Source organism: Lichenostomus cassidix, chromosome 1 (genome assembly GCF_008360975.1).
Source record: "Lichenostomus cassidix isolate B80296 chromosome 1, HeHo_3.0, whole genome shotgun sequence".
NCBI lineage: Eukaryota > Metazoa > Chordata > Aves > Passeriformes > Meliphagidae > Lichenostomus > Lichenostomus cassidix.
This window is the reverse complement of record NC_139479.1, coordinates 75,669,823-75,687,846: the sequence shown is the minus strand read 5'-3', so window position 1 is coordinate 75,687,846 and position 18,024 is coordinate 75,669,823. Positions and strand designations below refer to the sequence as shown.

General features: G+C 35.7%; 1 protein-coding gene across 5 annotated transcripts in view; it reads left to right on the top strand.

The window, feature by feature from the left end:
• The window catches only part of CNTN5 (contactin 5), a 602,217-nt gene that overhangs the window by 560,371 nt on the left and 23,822 nt on the right, over positions 1 to 18,024 (top strand). For 4 of the 5 annotated variants that reach the window (XM_085064530.1, XM_085064523.1, XM_085064527.1 and 1 more), the window contains 4 exons: positions 3,421 to 3,579; positions 3,997 to 4,146; positions 13,625 to 13,695; positions 15,904 to 16,138. In XM_085064530.1, coding sequence (XP_084920656.1) covers positions 3,421 to 3,579; positions 3,997 to 4,146; positions 13,625 to 13,695; positions 15,904 to 16,138 — 615 coding nt within the window. The remainder of the gene's footprint in view (positions 1 to 3,420; positions 3,580 to 3,996; positions 4,147 to 13,624; positions 13,696 to 15,903; positions 16,139 to 18,024) is intronic. The other variant, XM_085064543.1, reaches the window with a different exon arrangement.

The following is an 18,024-nucleotide window of genomic DNA, read 5'->3' as shown; positions in this document are numbered from 1 at the left end:
ATGCAGTCGTGCATGTCCTGAAATAAAGTATCAATCTGTGGAATTGCTTTGAAAGGAGATAACTGAGTAATATCCTTGAGAGTGGGTTCCCAGTGCTCCTAGAGCTGTGTCAGAGCCTATCACAGCCCCAAATGTCTTCTCCATGAAGGTCGACTGCACTATAGTGCATTTATGGCAGTCATTTTCTGTGTAGTTTCCAGATAAGCATTTGAACAAACCATGCATTTTTTCCTCAGTTGGCTATTTTCAACTAAAAAATTGTTTTAGAAATCCTGAGCAATAACACAGCCCTTGGGAGAAAAGCCCTTCTGCATTAGCCATCTGACTGACACCATGAATGATTACATCCAAGCATCAAATTTAATGAGATTTCTACAAAAATGAGTGACATCTGCATAGCACTCATGTCCTGGCTAACTGTCATACGTTTGTCATCACTGAGGCCTTTGTCCTTTATTAATCCACTTTCAAGAATGCCTGCTGTTGGAAAATGAAATGCTTTTTAGCAGTCACCCTGCAGACTGTGTAAGAGCACACATCTCCAAAAGCATGATGACACGTTGTCATGCCTAGGAATGCATTTAAAACATTAAAAAAACATGAGAGAGCTCTGACAACAAAATATATTGAGAATTTAGCAGTGGATGTCTGCATAAATGTATTTTACATCCTTTAATATACGCAAGATGCATGTTCTTTTGTTATAATATAGTGGCTAGAAACTCTTTAACAATATTCAGAGTGCATGTGAGAAATATTGTCATAAAGGAAATGTACTAAAATATTTCCCTTTAATTTTGTTTGTGCTTGGGACCATTATATAATTCTGGGCCTAGGGCTCCAACCCAGTAAAAGCATATGATTGTATCAAAATCCCAGCTTTCCTCTAAACTTTCCCTCATGGCTACAAATAAAAATTTCACTAATATTTTCCTACATCAACAGATAGCCTGAAACAGTAGAGAATGGAGATTGAAGAATCACCCAATTTTATTAAATTAGCCTCAGGACTTTCTGTTCTGAGACAAAGATCTGACCTGGTGCTTCCAGCAAAGAGCAGCAAACACTTGGCAGGAAGGCAGGAGTGCAGAGAACACATCTTTCTGCCATGTTTTCTCCAAGGGAAAAAAGCATGACTTTTCCACTGCAAATGAAATGGGACTCCAGAAGGCCAAGAGCTGCAAGTTGTCCAAAGGGTGGCACCATCTTATTCCAGTCATTGCGACTCGATGAAAGGCGCTGACAGCAGCAAAGTCAAGCCTGGTGAGTGGGCAGAGCAAGGGAAGAAGAGAGACTCCCAGCAATGAGGCTGCTCAGTGCCCATGGAAGACGAAAACCTTGTTCCTTGTTCTTCCTATGGCCCAGAGCCATACCCTGCACAGCCAGGCTCCTGTGAAGACCACAGTGTGCTGTGAAGAGAATATTCTTCCATCACAGATCCATAGTACTGAACTTTAATGAATTGAACCTCTTGAACTTCAAACACTTGTTTCTCTTTCTTGTTGTTATTTCTAAATGCCCTATGTTTCCAACACTTTAATGTCAATTAGTTGCTTGTAGATCACTGCCAAGCAAATAGAGGCAAGTGAATAGCACAATTTGCTTTTTCATTTATAGGATCCAGTGTTTCTTTCACTGAAGATATTAAGCCCAACTATTACAAAATTCTGATTCTAACGCTGTCATACTTTATGTAACTGTGTTTTTGTTGAAGGCATATCAGAGGAAACATAAAGCTGTTTGCAGCTGCAAATGACAAAAAATCACAGCATATACAAATACTTCAGTTGATGGGGTTTTTTAGCCTTTGATGTTCAGATAAATTTGTTTCTACTGTTGGACTAAGAAACCTAGCCAGTAAAATATTTGATTGCATGAAATAGCACTGACATATGAAAGTGCTGAACTGAGCAGTGCAGAAATACTGGCTGTGACTTCCTCTTGGAATGAAGGCACTAGACCCTGTGTTTGCCACCTTGATCTGCAAGTGTTGAGCAAGTGGGACCACACCACTCACCACAGCTCAGAGGAATGGAGGTTTTCAAAGGTCCTGCTCCATGACAGCTTGGGCTCTCTCAAAAGTGTACCAGCGTTCTATTAATGAAGTTTTTTCATCACCACCCTTCCAGCAGTTCCATTTTGGAAGTGTCCATTAGTGCATTTCTGATTTCACAGTCCTCCCTCTGTGTAGGAGCAGAAGCAAAACATCAGCCTTTAATAGCAAGAGGATGGAGAACAATTAGAAGGGCCTTGGGTGCCAAAAAAGTACAGCTTTCTCATAATTATATTTATTATTAATATTTATATTTAATGGAAGTATCAAGTTCTATCCTCCAGGACTTAGATAAACTTTTAAGTATAAGAAACCACAAGAAATAGTTTTGTTTTGCATTTGCACATGACAGAGACACACATTTTCCCCCAAACATCTGGTTAAAAACAACTATGGAGAAGGATCCTGAATCAGGACAAACTCGCCTACGATTAAGTTTGGCAAGTGTAAGTGAGCAATGTTTTCAAACACCAGTCATATCAATTATCAAGAAGAATTAAAAAAGAAAATTATGGATGGGAGTGGGATGTCATAGCCACATTTTTCTTTGCAAAGTTATGTTTGTTGCCAGAGACCTCACTTATTGCAGCAGTCACATGGCCTAAACAAATTGTGGTTGGCACATTCTCATTTAGAGCACCTAAATGAAAAAAAATAATCTTTTACTTTTCAAATCAAGAACTTTTCATGGTTTTTTTGTTTGTTTATAATGGTACCATAGGACCAGAGCTGTAACTTTCAGCTTTAAAAGTATTTGAGTTTGGATTTTTATTTCAGTTTTAGTAACTTTCAATCAAACAGTTAATGGACTTCCAGCAGAATCCAGACAGCTTCCCTGAATGAGTGAATTCGAGAAAAAGGATGAATGCTGTATTCTTGATTCAGTTATTAGTAAGATGGTTGTTCTTCATGAAGCACATTCCCCTGTGCTGCATTTTGCTTACTATCTGTCTTTCCTGCTGACAAGTCTCACATAAAGAGAAGATGTGATTGTCACTGTTCAGTGTAGCCTGGATGCTTCTTAAAGATCCTCTTTTATTTTTTTTTCTCTAATTTCAGGTTCAGAACAATTATAATGGAGTTTTGGGGGTGTTTTTTAATCTGTTTTTATTTGTAGCTCTTCTGCTGTCACTCTGACAAGTTAATTGATCTTCTCTCACACAGCATCTAAAGAATAGCAACAATCACAGTCTACCATCAGAAATCGTGGAAATGAGGTATCTCCATGATGTAGTACTGTGTATTTTAGCTCTCATATTTCATGGATATTGAACTCCACTGGCCCCCTACAGAATGCATCTCCTGTATTATTGCTGCACATCCACGATGATGTTGTAGTCTGTTTGATTATTCCACTTTATTTCTAGGTCCTCCTGGTCCCCCAGGGGTTGTAATAGTGGAGGAAATTACAGACACAACAGCAACACTCTCCTGGAGTCCTGGGGCAGACAATCACAGCCCTATCTCCCTCTACAACCTGCAAGCACGCAGTCCATTTTCTCTTGGCTGGCAGACCGTAAAAACAGGTGAGAAAAACTTTCAAACAGCACAAGTAGACTATTCAAAACTCCTGATCATAACAATAATAACCACTGGCAACTACAGGAACTCTTAAGAAAAAAATGACAAATTAAAAGCACTGATTTTTTTTTCTTTTTTTCATTCCTTTTGTGTTACTTAGCAACAGCTCTGAAAGGACAGCACAAAGACACCTGCCATGATGCATCTGTGAATAAGCAGAAAGCTCTCCCCTAAATTATTCAATCTGTGTCTTTTCAGGAATACTACAGTGCCAAAAACAAAACTGCGATTTCTGACATATTAGATCCTTGATGTTGATCATTTCTAATGACCATGTTGTATCAAAAAGTCCACTTTCTATTGAGATGCTGCACATCAGCTTCAGACTTCTGAGTGACCATACATTTCTTTTCTGTCTGCAGTTCCAGATCTGATAAGTGGTGACATGGAGTCTGCCATGGCTGTGGAACTGAACCCTTGGGTGGAGTACGAGTTCAGAGTGGTAGCAACCAACAAAATTGGGACTGGAGACCCAAGTGCACCATCGAGAGTGATCAGAACCAATGAAGCAGGTAAGGAAAGGACACAAAGGTTATTTTTACACACAATCAGAAACAGGAACTGCTTTAATATAATAACAGACCTGGTCTCTTTTCACTGGTACACATCTATGTGTCCAGTCATCACTGTTCCAGGATGATATTTTTTGTAACGGCAAGTCAGTGTTTTTTGGGGTTTTTTTGTTTTTTTTTTTTAATTACAGGAATACTATTTAATTTACAGAAATTTTGAACAAAACTATTCCCTGCTCTCCTACTCTGGGCTGCCTTACTTCTCATCCTACACTTAAGCCATTACTGCCTTCCCTCTCATAGACTTCTGCTGCTCTTAAATTTTGGACTGCTTTGCAGTCTTTTCAAAAAAGCTGCTTTTAAGCACCATCTTCCCCCATATTTTTCATAACTTCTCTCATTGATGGTGCATGGAACTTTTTCAGCAAGATAGGGAAGCCATGAAAAGCTGCTTAACTTAAAATACCTTGTATTCTAAGTGTTTCTTTGTCATGCACACTCTACTGTGAACAGTTACCACATTTTAATACATTTCATTGTATTTCTGATTAGGATGATACTGTGGGAGACAAGAAAAAAAAATCCTATTTGGGTGTCTTGAAAGTTACAAAGATTTGGAATCATTGACAATAAGATGGGCAGAATGAAGGGAGATAAAGAAGAACTGGGAATCTGAGAAAAATACCTAGACACTTAGAAAGATGTTTTAAGAAGCAGAAAGAGATAGGATTTGGACAAAGCCTGAGATGAGAATGACATGTCAGAACACTATCAGATTATTCTTCATTCTTCTCTCTTATTTAGGATGTCTAGACAGATTATTTTGTGTTTTCATGTTTCATCAGTTGAATAATTTTTAAGTAACTTATTGCACCACTATGAAGGCCTCATGTCTGCCTCCTCAGTGACCTCCCCACAGGCACTGGGAGCTGCTCTTAGGTCCCCCCAAGGCAACCTCTGCTCCAGGCTGAACAAGCCCAGCTTCCCCAGCCTCTCTTCACAAGGCAGGTGCTCCAGCCCCCCCAGCCCAGTGGCCTCCCAGAACTTGTACCAGCTGATCAATGTCTTTCACATTGTGGCACACAAAGTTGGATGCACCATTTCAGATGAAGTCTAACAAACCTATCTGCAGTTGTAATAAGACATATTTATTTTTTCTGCTTTAAATAAGTGTGTAGTTGCTAGCTGATACTAGATTTCACTGTACAGTCACAGAACAGCACTGGAGTGATTTGATTCCCATTCATGCATGTTGAAAGATGTTTCCATTCAAACTCTCCCCCTCACCTTCTTCAAGCTCCCCACAGTGTGAAACTCAATAACTTGATAGCAGAAGCTTCAGATGCTCCATACTTTGTTCCATTAAAAAAAGGAGGAAATGAAAATGAAATAAAAAGCACAAGGTACTTTCATCTCAAACGATTTTCAAAAAAACCTACCTTTTTTCACCCCCATTATTCTTTTCTTAATTTTGTACCATATTTCATTGGCAGTGCAAGTTCAGCTGGACCCTAATGTTTGAACAACTTCTCTATTTATTCAGATGATAAATATCAGAGAGGACAAAAACATTCTGGAAAAAGTTTATCCTGCAATAGTTTTCATCCCTGGTATTATGCTCTTTCCGACTGAGGAATATTTTCCCTGTTTTTGCAGGCATGGTTCAGTATTTTAACTTACCAGGTGTAGTTAAACTGTGAGCTAAAGTTTTTCTGACAAACTGAAGTTTCAAAATGTTAGGTTTCATCTAGCTATCATGTTCTTGTCCAATGTTTAACAAACTTAGCCTGTATTTGCTAAAATATATTCTTATAGCTCAAGTCAAACTCTTCTTCATGTGTATTTATTTTCAATATTCCTTTGCAAATTTACCTATGTAAAAATGCATTGATAAGTCATGATAATGATCAGTAAAAACAAAATTGTGGAAAAGACAAAGCATGCAGTGTATGATGAATTTTCATCTGGTGCTTGGTATTCATTTCCAGGTAACATCACATTGTTATTACCATCAGAAAGAGCAGAGTCTTTAAGTCAAGAAAGAGTGATCTGAACTCCAGTACATGGGGCTTCTCCTGAAAAACAACACTGTAGCTAATGATAATGCAGGTCTTCTCAAATAATAAATCAGTAACATATTAGTTCAAATAGGAAAAAAGCCATACTAGATGCTTACTTGCACTTTCATATTCCCACTTAAGAATACCTTTTTTGCTACCAGTTACGGCTGCACAAATGTCTAGTTAGAAAAGAGTGGTTTATAGCAAGGCACTGAAATCCAGACAGGTGCCAGTAAAACAACTGAACAGCTTTCAAAGAAATAGAAGCTGAATTTATTTGGTGTGCCTGCCTAATAGGGCATGGCATACCAGAAGTGTGTTGCTATCACCCCAATTTCAAAAGACCTTTTTTCAAGAAAAGGTTTGGTTTCCATTTCAATTGCTAAACCCCAAAGATTTTGGGGTGGGATGGCTAATAAAAAAGATGGATGCAGCCTACATTTTTTGTTCTACAGAGGAAGCAAGAAAAGTTAAAACAAGAAATAACTTTCCAAGTTGTTAGAATCTGCAGAGACTTGTTAAGTTGGAACAATAACACAATGGACTCTGCTTTAAAAAAACAACAAAATAAATTTTAAAAGCCCTAACTATTACACATATAATTCTTTGAAAAATAGCATACTGTTCATAATATGTATGACATTCTTGAAATGTCAGAGGCTTCATGATCTGCTTCATTCAGGCAGTCAGTTTTTTGTGAACTTCAGATATTCCTGAAGTTCAGAGCCTGTTACCTCTGTATTCTGAAATGCCTTTCACTGATTTGGGGAATTATCACCCTTGTTATAGTTTTCAGATGCCAAAAACACAGGAAGCCAGTAATAGTTTTCACTGGCTTACAACAGTTTTCGTATGGGTTTTCAAATTAACACATCATTGCCTTTCTTAGTGAACCCAGTGATCCATTATTTTTCAGGATCTCTCTATTACTAATTCTTTTATCTGAAAGCTTCAAGGGTAGCTGTCTATTAGCATGATGCTCAATTCTAATGTCATAATTCTCAATACTTAAAGGACATTTATGTGAAAGAACATAATCATATTTCAGAAAGAACATGGTATGAGCCTCTCTACTCATGACCCAGGCAGAATAACCTGGCTATTTGCTCTGATGGTAGAGGTGGCCCACAAGTGCAAACAGGTAGGTTGACCCTGCACAGGGTGAAAACCCAGAAATATCCATCTCCCAGCTGAGAAAGTGACTGTGAGTTGTTTCCAGAGAAGAGTTGAAACCCATCAGGCTGAATGGTAGCTGTGAAGGCAACCCACAGAGGCAGCAAATGTGTGATTCTGGTTCCATTATTTTATACTTAAATGGAAATCTGCGTCTGTAATTTAATGGCACAAGAAAATTTGACTGAGACTAAAGCCTTTTTTTTTATCCCCACACCTCACTTATTTTATCACTTCTTAACCAAGATGGTAACAGCATCTTATATTAGTCCATTGTCTAAAAATACCTATAAAAATAACAATTCAAATGGTGTAAGGAAATCAACAGAACAATAAACAGGTTTCCACTTGCTTTAATTTTTTAATTAAACTCTAATCTTGTTACTTAGCTCATATTTAGTTAACATGATTGCTTTTCATTGGTACTTTCATTGGAACAGATAATACCATAATTTTCTGGCACATCTAACTTACAGCCAGCTGCTGCATTTCTGTCAGTTCTGGCCTTGATACATATTTTACAGGTCCACAAGGTGCTAAGAGCCAATAACGTGAATTTAAACATGTCTGGCATTCCACTAAGACAGTCGGGGCATTTGAAGCCTGGGAGCAAAGCATCAATTGCATTATCTATTCATGGGGAAACATGGAGAGAGAGAAATTGAGTAGAATCAAAGTTTAACCTGCTAATCAGGCATGCAAACTTGATTTTATGAGGTAACAATGCAATGCACTCTATTAGTAGCAGATTGTACACTGGCTTTATTTTAAATAAGTCCTTATGTTCCATTAAGTTGCCCTTATTCTCAGCTAGAATTCCTTTACAGCGTAACAAGAAATGTCTCTGTCCCAGGAAAAAAAGTTATCCATTTTAGACTGGCTTAATTTTCAGGGCTTTTTTCATGTTGGGTGTAATGTTTTATTTGTGATTTGGATAAAGGAAGTTCAAATTTTTCCCATTATCATAACTATTTTTGCACTAGAAAAAGAAAATTACATTTGCAGATGATGGCAGGGTCTACTAAAGCCTTTGTAGAAAATGTGTTTTTCCATGGAGAAAAACAAAAGGAGAAAGTAGGCTGTAATCATTGACTGGAGGCTACTTAGACACTGGATTGCAGGAATTGACAAGGAATCCAAATGTGTGTGCTACTAGAAGATGTGGCAGAAAAGCACCTGCACTGGTTCCATAGCAGATGAGTGTCACAGCATTTGAGATTTCAGTCCCCTAGGTGGTGATTTGGAGACTGTGCAGGCAGAGTCCCTCTCATCAGTGAATAGAACTGAATTCTATCTCCATCTTAATTACAAATGGTAATAATGCAGAGGAAATTATAATTGATTGAGATGCTGAGACCAGTAGGGACATCCTTGTTTTCCAGTAGTTGAATACATGTGTCTGCCACTTCTGAGATTCCTGAGCAGAGGAGATATGATTTGTTATTCTGGGAGGGTGCCAGCTTGAGGGCTGCCCTTTCCCACAGTGAAAGGGTTTTCATTTAGCACCCCCCATTTCCTAGATGTGTGCTGCAGGACAAATATAGAGATACACACACACATGCATACATGTAGAGAGAGAATGAAAAACAACTTAGAAGAAAAGACAGAGTGTATTATAGCTTTGATCTCACATTAAGAAGTCCTGCCAAGCTGGTGACAAGCCCTCTCTCCCCAAACCATACCTTTCCTACAGCTAAAAAGTGCTGCTTTCCAAACTACACCTGTATCTTAAGGTATAAAAAGCTGTAAAATAAATAAATAAAAGCAAGTGTATCTTGAGCAAAGGTACAGGTCATTTCTTAAGGACTAAAGCCAAGTTTATTAATTTATCTCCAAAAAGGTGTAGCAATATCAATATTTTCCCTAATTTTCCATTATCTGAAAAATGTTTCAGAATTTATACAAAAAAAATTCTATCTGGAAAATATATTTAAAAATACATGGTTCAAGCAGAGTAAGAAAGACCTTGTGAATAAATCATGGAATTAGGATTTGGGAAATCTGGACTCAAGTACTTATGAGAAAACTATAAATTTGAGCAGCTTAAGTTAACATCTCTGAGTCTGAAAACAGGATTTAGTAAGACTCTTACTTCTCTGTAAGAAGAGTAATAATAAACAAAACATAATAAACAAATAATAATAAATGTCCATAATAAACAAAACACACAAAATTGAGGTAAGCCACTAGACATTTCCTTGGGAAAAAAAAAAAAGCAAACAAACCAAAACACAAAACAGAAACACTTTAAAATTATTAATTATTCATTCAATAACATTTTTAAAAATTTGTTTGCAAGACTTGAAAGTCATAAAGAGCTTGAACTGGCTTATAAGTAATTTCAGCTTTTCAGATTCAGTGTGATATTTTCTTTTCCTTTCTGTTAGTACTAAAATAATTAGTACTAAAATAATACTTAAATACTACTTAAAATTAGTACTAAAATAAAAATTTTGTATTAAAATTAAAATTCTCAGTCAACTCAAGCTGAAATACATTCATTTGTCTTTTCACTTTTACTTTTTCTATTTTTAAAAACTGAAGCAAAATACAAATTATGTGTATTTGAAAATCAAATTGCTGTTTCATTTTTTTATAATGTCAAAAATGAAATATTTAATAAGTATTAATATTCTGCCCAAAACTGAGTATGAAAAATCTTTGAATCAGCTCATCTTTGCGATCCATCATTTTCATTTAAAAAATAAACCAAAACTAAAGAAAAAACACAGAAAATTCCATCAGCCCTGCAGACTGAAGAGAAAGGAATTTTTAAATTTGAATTAAATTACCCTAAAGCAGAGAGCAATTTTCAAAATTTTGGACACAGTGGAAGTCTGGTAGCAAAGTGAATATCTACCCCATATATTTGTGGTTTCATAGCTGTGGTATTTCCCACTATTTCAAAAGCTTCCCCATTTAAATGTTTTACACTTAAATATAGGTTTTAAAATATATGGGTGACACTGCTGGCATTTTTCAGCACTTTATTACCACCATTCCCATATATAAAATCCTCACCAACAACAACAGCTCTGTGCATGTATATTTTCCTAAATTAAAACCCACTGCTTTTCATCCATATTTAGCTTGTAATGATAAGACGCATATGAATTATTAAACAATTGGCCATGGCTTCATGTAGAAGCTTTATCCTTCTATATCACCTTTTCTTCATTTATATCTTAAGTATCTTGTCAAATGTTTTGTAGGACTGCTGAGGGCTACATTCTCTGTGCCTGCTCATTTCTCAGAGGAAATGTTAATGGGTTTTTTGTTTGGTTTAGAGGAGATAAGTTTTAATAGAGTTTAATTTGACTTTCATTTCCAGCGTATCACAGTAATCTCATGAAAATGGAAAACAGTCAGAAAAAAAATCCTACTGTTTGCATTCAAATCAAACTCCTGGCACATTCATGTCAAGATTTCTGTTTGTTTGTGTTAAGTGCAGGTTTCAACATCAGCTTGTGCCTGCATCCAGGCTTTTTTTGCTGTGAACTGCAGCCACCACATCTTTCAGAACAGACTTTTTAGTCCTATTTGTTATTCACGTTACCAGAATGATGGAGAGACCTGCCTTTTAACTTCCAACCCCAGTAGTGACTGAAAAAAGAAAGAGAAACAAAAAACTTGATCCCAAAGAGCTTACAGACTAAGGATAAAACAGGAGACAAGTGAGAACAGGTAGCAGAGGGGCTAATGGGAAGGTGTTGATCAGAATTAGGCATTCAATCAAGCTGAACATAGTCACATTTTATGAACCTAAAAACCAGTATTAAGCCAAGGAGTAATTCAGTTTCCAGTAGGTGACATTCTCTCATCTTGCTGCTCAATGAGGCATATTAACACAGCAAAGAGCTCTTTGCAACTATCTGGGGTGTATGTATTCAGAAAAAACAATACTGAACTCCTCAGCTTTGATAAACCCTAAAGAAAAGAGGTCCTAAAGTCCTTGTTCCCCAGGCACATGTATCCTGTTTCCAGAAGCCAAGTTCAGCATCGTATTTGTGCATTTGGTGCATCTCCATGAGTGTCACTGCTGAGAATTAACAACATAAAGATTGGGAAGGCATTAATTGCATGGCAATAAACTTAGGCCATGAGTGAGTAAATTCAGATGTAACATTGATATAAAGGGGATGCTGCTGAAAGCATGGCTGATGTACAGCCTTGGTGCCTGGCAAAAAATGTTTTCTTTTAATAGTTTTCTTCACTTAATAGTTACTCATTTCAAACTGTCTCCCTCTAACTGTGTATACTCTGCTTTGCTGCAGTGCAGAGGAAATTTATTCTTTTGACACATTTATTCTTTTAATGGTTATTCATTTGAAAGGGTTTCACTGTGTGAGTGTACATTTTAGTTTGGTGCAAAAGAAATTCATCGTTTTGACAGTTTTATTCTTTTAACGTTTATTCATTTAAATACAGCCACAATCTGCAATGCTGTTAACAAGAAAACTCTAGAAAGAGGATGCTGCAGGTTAAATAAGTCCATCATGTTGGATGCTTCAAAGGAGTACAGCATACTCTTTCATTTCTAATGTGGCATGCACCTGCATAAAAACTTCATTTGTCTCTATAATTTACCCAAAAATACCTTAGAAAGCCAAGAGAAAAATGGGTGCTAAACAAGGTTTAAACATGCTCCATTAAAAATGGCATCATAATTTTTGGATGTTAATTAACCGTCAGATGACTCTTCATCTGCATCTCTTAATGCTAGAACATTCATCACAGTGTTGCACATAGATTGTACTCTTTCTATTCCTTTTTTAGAGCCAGAGGGAAATTCTGTTTCATTAGCTTTTTGCCGTGTCAAAGGGAGGGAGGGAGGAACCATGTTTGCCAGTTGAACACAGGTTTATTGAAGATAAACACATTAGAAATCTCCCCTATCAGTCTGCTAAGAACCACAGATAAAAGGGCACCTGCCTCGTTTCCAACAGTATAAATCAAAATCAATTCATACACTTTTTAGGGTTGCATCGTTTATGGGGAAAAGCAGCACTGGGCTTATGTTCTTTATAAGGGAGCTCAGAGTTCAAAAAGTGACTACACAAATAAATTCTGAAGTTTTAGGTGGTCTGACAGGATCTAATAAAAACTGTGTTTTCATTGAACTGAAACTATCAATGACCAACACAGAGAACAGTGAGGACTGTGTACTTTATATATATGTATTTTATTTTGTCTAGTTCAAAGCCACAGTGCTACTCAATAAATAAGCTAAACAACATACAAAAAGGCCAAAACACATAAGGTCTCACAGTACATTTCTACCAATGACCTATGTACTGCAGTAAAGAAGAAAAGAAAAAGTTTATATCTTAGAACATATTTAATCTAATAGAGAATATAAGTATCACCTCCTCATAGTAAATAAACTCAAAACTTTGGCCATTTGGGAGTTTCATTAGAACCTTAGTGGTTCTAATGAATATAATGAATATATAAATATAATGAATCTAATGAATATATAAAATATAATTTTTTACAAGGTAAAAAATTTATATAATTACAATGGAACAATTGAGATTTCTGGTTTTGCCAAATACGATAATCCAAATCAAAATTATGATGATAGTTATAATTTACTTTAAAGAATTTCATCAGCTGCTCATGCTTTAAAGCTGTAATGATGAGCTCAATTTTTCAAGAACTGTGGGTAGCACTGCTTCCAACATTTTGCAAGAAATCATGAGGGATATTTAAGGTTGGCTGCTTTAAAATTTCTGAAAATTGGCTCCCCGATAGAGCAGTGAAAAATAGATTCACAACAATTAAAACATTCTAAATCACTACCTACCTAAAAAATAACAGAGACATTATTAATTATGTCCTAAGATTTTACCTGAAATCTGAAATATGTCAGGTTTCCTGGCATTTCAAGTTGTTAGTTAAAAAATGACAAAAGCTAACAAGATAACTCCTGTTTTATCTCTCAGGTGATCTGTACATTGAAATTTTTACCAATGTGCAGAAGACCTAGTGCTTAAGCAGTTTTTTTATTCCAATATTATTTTTATTCTCACCTTATGCTTTGTTTGAGTTTCCAAGCTTGTGTGTGCAATTCTCTGAAATGAAACTTGAGCAAATTTTCTTTACTACAGAGTGCTATGTTTTTGTTTCTGTTCTGATTTGACAGTCTCATGTCTTCTGCAGCAACTTATTACTATGGGGAAAACTTCAATAACTTGGATATTCTGTTTTGTTTTGTTTTGTTTTGTTTTTCCTTTTGCTCACAGTTCCAAAGACACCTCCAGCTAACGTAAGTGGCAGAAGTGGAAGGAGACATGAATTAGTAATAGCATGGGAGGTAAGGGACTTTTCTGTTTAAAGGTTTTGTTTCATGTTAACTTCTTTGAGGACAAAGTAAAAGAGGACTCTGCTGGGGTTTCCTTGCAACAAATCTTGTCAACATATGAACACAAAATACTGTTCTTAAATATGTTCTAAAATTTCAAAGTACTGTGCATTTTCATGAGGTTCAAGTAGAAGACATTATAGCATCAGCTCCAAAGTTCTACTAATTCATCAGGCTTTTCTTCCTGAAAAGAAAATTTCTACTAATTCCATAAGCCTTTTTCTTCAGGCTTTTTCTTCTTTTTCTTCCTACTGTTTGGGTTTATTTTATTTTTCTGGATGTTATATAAACACCGCACCAGATGAAATACTAGCTAAGAAAAGAGAAGGAAAGCCTTGTAAACTTTTTTAAACTTCAATTAAGAACTAATTACTTTTAATTCTTTAATAAAAATATAAAACTAAAGAGAATTTTGAGAACATATTAGTCGTGCAAGATGCCACACAGATGTAGGGGCATGCCAGTGGGCAGTTGGAGAAGTGGGAGTTGTTTTCCCTGCTAATCAAAAAAACATGGTAGAACAGAGACTTTTCTTAAGGAATTTTCAAAACTTCTAGATTCATCATGAACAGTTTCAGATTCATAAAATATCGCCATATATATATATATATATATATATATATTCAAGAAAAATAAAGATATGGGGTTAAAATACAAAAAAAGATTCAGCTAAGCCAGTTTGAGGAGCAATTGTGATAGTAAGAGACACACCAAATTCTGATTCATTTTTTCAACAGGCAAATTTTAGGACATCTAAAGAGACTGTCTTCTGTTGGCCCATCTGCCTTTTTTGACACCAGCTACCAAAGACAGCTGACACAGAGCTGATTTCAATTTGCTTTATACTCTAAAAGGGTAAATATCAACATCTCTTATTAGGAGATAATTTGCTGAACCTCAAACAAAAATACCAGGTGGCTAGAGCTGTATCTGATATGAAAAGACCTACTCCTAGTCCCTAATAAGATATATTAGAATGTAGTTTTCATGTTGTGTCTTTACAGCATTCTCCAGATGACTGGGGCAGGGAACTACCAGAGAGTGTTACAACTCTCTCTCTGTCAAGGGTCAAAGTTTTCTTCCAAAAGAAACCAGAGACCCAGGGGTGAGACTAGATTACAAAGTCTATCTTAATTTCGCATCCTCTGCCCATGAAGTCATGATTTTTTTTTTCTTGAATGCACAGTGCATACCTTCAGAAGGGTGGGTAGAAAATTTTGTCAGCAAGTGCCTGGTGATGAGAAATTCACTTGAAATATAGAGGGGAGAGGATTCAGTGTTATCTGTGCCCCACCTCTGGTTCATATGTCCATTAGCTGCATATCTGTGATAGGCTTTTCAAGAGAGGGAGTTTAGGCACCCATTTTTGGACATTTCCCATAGGTTTAATATCCTGACAGCTGTTAAATATGACCTAGTCCACTGACTTCATAATAAATGTAAGCTACTGTTAATTTACTAATTAACATGACACGCTCCATTCATTGAGTTGGACATGTAGGTTTTAACATTTGCAGTGCTCAGACTCTGAAACAGATAAATCCCTTTTCTAACTGCCTGCTTATGTCAGAGGAGTCCCAATTTAAGTCGCTAATTTCACAGTTCCTCTGAGGAGGGAAAAGTAAATGAGGTTTTTTCCACCGGAAAATAGTACAGAACTTTTTGAGACTTAGAACAACTCATATTTATTGCAATGTATTCTACGTCCTAAATTGAACCCTGGGATTAAATCTCTAAGACTTAACACCCCATTTAGAACAGAATTTAGACAGGCTGGCACCCAAAACCCAAAAGGGTCCCACCATAGTAGGTATCATGCGCATTACATTACTCACAATATATTGTTCTGTGTTTTTAACAAAGCCACTGATAGGAGCTATTCCACCAACAAACAACTGGTTAAAAATTAAGTAAAAAGTGGGTTATATCAAATAAAACATTTTTCTGAGAGCAAGAGCTCATTCAGTACTAGAACAATGAACTAACTACGGTGATTAGGTGAGAAAACTCATAAGATTCCTCTTTGGAAGCAATTGTCCTTATGAGGACAATCTACTTACCAAGTATGGTAAGTAAAATCCTATAATGCAACTGTGAGTGTTTTCTAAATTAGTAAAACAATTTCTGATCATAATTAAGTTTCTGAACTTAATTTTTCAGCCAGTGTCAGAAGAGTTTCAGAGTGGAGAAGGATTTGGATATATTGTAGCCTTCAGACCCAATGGAACGCGTGGGTGGAAGGAAAAAATGGTGACATCTTCAGATGCTTCAAAATTCATCTACAGAGATGAAAGTGTGCCACCTCTGACTCCTTTTGAGGTGAAAGTAGGTGTTTACAACAACAAAGGAGATGGTCCCTTCAGCCCCATTGTGGTCATCTGCTCAGCCGAAGGAGGTCAGTTCAGCATGAAGTTAAATTGCATATGGTGAACTATATTGAGCTATTTATATATAACATATCCTCTAAGACTGCACTTTTTAAGTCTTAAATTACAAATTTCTTTGCAGAAATGCTAAATAACATTAAACATGCTTTGAAGAGAAGGAAGTAAACTAACTTTCCAAGCTTACCTAGAAAGCAAATGACAACATTTAAGAATAGACTCAAGACACACAAGTAATAATTATTTTAAAAAAATTTAAAAAAAAACCAAACAAACAAAACCACAAACAAACCAAAAAACCTCTCTTTTTTCATGAAGGTTCATCCTTAATATGAAGTCATTAGTCTTAACTTTAGACAGAGTTTCTCTAACAATGAGAAAAGGAAGAATGCTATTTTCTAATGTTTCTGAGATTCATGATCCTTGTTTTGATGGTTGAATCAGACAACAGATCAAAGACTAAATAAATTCATTTATGAACGTTCATTTCCTGGTTAATGGGTACTGAAAGTGCACAGAAATAAATTTTGTTCTAATTTTTATTTCATTAGTAGAAAAGTTCTGACTTTGCTTTAATATCCCAGCCTTCTATGTGAATTATAGGAATAACTCTGAAGAACAAATGAAAAATATTTCTTGAAAATTTCTGTTGAGAAATGCTCTAAATTCTCAACAGTGCTTTGCGGGGAAAAAATACAAAACAAAAAAAAAACCAACAAATGCTAATTTGTACTAGTAAAAGAAATTTTTCTGTTTTGGCAGGACCCTGACTATGGAAATTCCCATGCACACAAAGGACAAATAAATCTTAACCACAAGAACATTTTGAACAGCTCCATTATTGCAATTAATAAACTTCAGTTTTTCTTTACTATACTATCTTGAGTTATTCCACTGTCTCCTATTAAGAGAATAAAATAAGCAGAGTCCTAGTACAGTCTCTATGAAAAGGTTGTGTGAAGATAATGGTAGTTCATGTAAAGCTGGAAAACATTACATTTTATTCCATATTAAACCACAATAAATGTGTAATTTTGGAACCATGATGTAGCAGACACTGTCTACTACAATTTTCTACCAGTAATTACAGAGGTTGAAGATGCTCTGTTTGCTAAAAGCAGTTCCAGTAATTTCATTTTGTTCCACTTTTTGAATCAGCATTACCAAGCACTCATATTTTTATAGAAACAATTACATTTTAAAATGTAGAAATTGCCCAATACAACTTGAAAATTGTACAGTTGTCTTCCCTGTTCCTCAATGAAAACTGATGCTGTGAGACAAATAGTGATGTTTCTATTTTTTAATAATTTCATACTCTAATCAGGAAGTTCATTGCAAATAAGGTTTTGCAAAGGAAGGGAGGCAAACCCTTAACTTTAATTTTTTTTTAGTAGCAAAAGCTGTTTTTAAGAAAGCTGAATGCTGAATTGTAATAGTGAATCCTCTTATACCTTTGCTTGTTATTTGGACAAGACTGGAAATAGAAAAATTAGTAATATCTAAATATTTTTTCTATCAGCTCTTTTAAAATATGCACTTTACTAATGGTCTTAATAGAATTATTAAAATTAACTTTCTCTAGAAACCAACTTTTCTGATTTTAATTCAATAACTTGAAAGTACCTATCCATTATAGCTTTGCTAATTCAGTCTCTGCGTGTCTCTGTACATTAGACTTGTCTTTTGTAAGAGGAATTCTATGGGCCTAAATATTTTACGAGACTTATATTTCAGGAAAATATGGGATGCTGTGACACTGCAGTACAAAATTAATTTATAAAAAGCTTTTCTCCAGAAAAACCCAAGGTAATATACTGAGAATTTAAAGGAGTAATGAAACAGTTTATTACAGCTAAATTCTGGGCAATATGAAGATTGAGGACAATAGACATTG